Genomic DNA, 2,323 nt, shown 5'->3' with positions numbered 1-2,323 from the left:
TAGAAATTTAAGCTTAATAGGCTCAAATTGCTATTGAATTTCATTTAATTAACTAAAATCCTAATAAATTTTAAGGTAAACTTTCCCTGAACATTGAGTGAGATATCTCATTAGTCTTTAATTCTTGTTATTTCAATTTATGTTATCGAATTTACAAGAACATTAATATGAATTAAACACATGTAATGAAATAAAAAATATAATATAATTTTATCTTTGATATAGCTTTAAGGTCAAAAAACTTTCTCCACTACAGTTTTTTTGATATTTAGAGAAGCGTTTTGTTTTTTCCAGTAATAATGTATTTCACTATATTTTACTTTTTCTTATATTGTTATTGTTCTTTCTTTCTAGTTTTTTTTTTCTTTAATCCTTTAGGAATATATCTTACAATAACTTTCTATTTATCATAAATTTTGTACATTTGTTATGTTGATATACTTTTTGCATGATGTATGCACTACGTATTTTAAATATATGCCTCTGGTGTATGCACAACTTATTTTAAATATGTGCTTCTTCATATAGGGCTTACTACAAAGCGGAAAAAATAAAAATAAATTAATATACATTATTATTAACACAAACTTCAATGATCCACTTTTATATTTGAGCAATTGGGGCAAAAAGATAATATAGTGTTTAATAGACTTTTTAAGATAGAAAAATGTTCTTTACTGTAGTTAATAGGTGCTTAAAAAAGAATCTTTTAGGTACTTTAAGAAGCATCCGTTATGTTAATTTTTATCCTATTCTTTTTTATTATTATTTCTTGAAAATTTTATCTTTGTGATCAGTTGTTTTTTATTTTCTTTCAACTCTTTTGTTTTATGTTCTTTCTTTTCTTTTGTAAATAATTTTCTATTTATTACTTTTTTTTACATTATCCAATACTAATGTAATACTTTTTGCATGGAGAAAATATATGTATATATTTCCTCCTCTGTAGTAAACCCTACAGAAGAGGCATATATTTTATAATTTGTGTATACACCATGCAAAAAGCATTTTATATACATATAGTGTTATTAAAATTATTACAATGTTACAATATTATGCACAATGCAATAGAGAGAGAAATACAATAGAAAGAAGAATACAATATAAAATACAATAGAATATAATAGAAAGAAAAAAGAAGGAGAGGTGAGAGTTTTTAGAAAATAGAATAGTAAAAATAAATAAAATACAACTGAAAAGAAAATGGCATAATATGTGAAATGACATAATTTGTATAATAATAATTTTTAAAAAAATGACTTTTTTGTTTGCTTGTCGCTCTAGATTTTAACATTTTAGGCCTATATTGTCGGTGAACTCTTTAAGTTGTTGATATATATATTTTTAAATAACATTGAATCACGGTAGATAAAAACCTGTTAGTTACTTTTTTTTACAATCATAAATAGACAGAGTAAATTTGGAATTAGCATAATTACAGGTAACTTTTCTGCAAAGGTTTTTAATTGAGTGTTACATAATACTATGTTGTATTTTTTTTTTTTTTTTTTATGATGTGTAAATAACTAATTCAAATTGAGTTTTTCCACAATTAAGTTATTAAGTCAGACTGAAATAAAGATTAGATAATCACTGCTGACACAGAGAGTGGGTTCTCGGTTATTTTTCTTCAAATGAAAAAAAAATAATAATATCTGAGGCTGGCATGTTGGAGATAAAGAAGCTGAGAGTGGGAGAGAGAATGTGTATGTGTGGATTGACAGTGTGCTCTGTATCCTATTTGCTTCCTGTTAAGAATCTGTCAGTAATAAAGAATCTATTGTGTACTCTTTTGGATGGATAAAAGCTGTTCAGGTATTAGAAAGGGTCAATATATATTTTAAATGTAACGTAGTATCAATATCTTTAGTGGAATATTTTTATCCTTATCAATATTCCTGATTAATCTTTTTACATTCTAATGTAGAATTAGTTTCTTCAACTTTTATATATCCATTAGTAACATTTATAGTTTTGTTTGTTGTAGTTATTTTTTAATTTACTCTGAGAAAAACTTCTCCTGAATATATTTATGAAACTTCAGCAATACTTTTTTATTAGAAAAGTGAATTTTTTAACTAATAGCAATAATTTTTCTAAATTAAAATATTCTTCTATTTATCCAAGCTCACCATAAAGCCCTCAAATTCCATGTTCATTCATTAATCTTTCTTAAAATTCATTGTTATCGATGTTGTAAATTCTAAAATCAACATTATCTAGTGATAACACTATTGTTCTATTAATTCATATAAATTAAAAATGTCTGACTAGTGCGTGGGTATAGCTTCTACAATGTTTCTATCTTCTTTCATTTTTTTTT

General features: G+C 24.5%; 1 protein-coding gene across 1 annotated transcript in view; it reads left to right on the top strand.

Annotated features, from left to right (window-relative positions):
- Window positions 1-1,675: 1,675 nt before the first annotated feature.
- Window positions 1,676-2,323, top strand: part of LOC106684230 (solute carrier organic anion transporter family member 74D) — a gene marked incomplete in the record, with an annotated part of 39,144 nt that continues 38,496 nt past the window's right edge. The window contains 1 exon segment of the mRNA XM_067052520.1: window positions 1,676-1,815. Coding sequence (XP_066908621.1) covers window positions 1,797-1,815 — 19 coding nt within the window.

This window comes from Halyomorpha halys, unplaced genomic scaffold (genome assembly GCF_000696795.3).
Source record: "Halyomorpha halys isolate HHAL.00 unplaced genomic scaffold, Hhal_1.1 Scaffold558.1, whole genome shotgun sequence".
NCBI classification, from domain to species: domain Eukaryota; kingdom Metazoa; phylum Arthropoda; class Insecta; order Hemiptera; family Pentatomidae; genus Halyomorpha; species Halyomorpha halys.
Note: the sequence above shows the minus strand (reverse complement) of the source record. Positions and strands in the feature narration are given on the sequence as shown.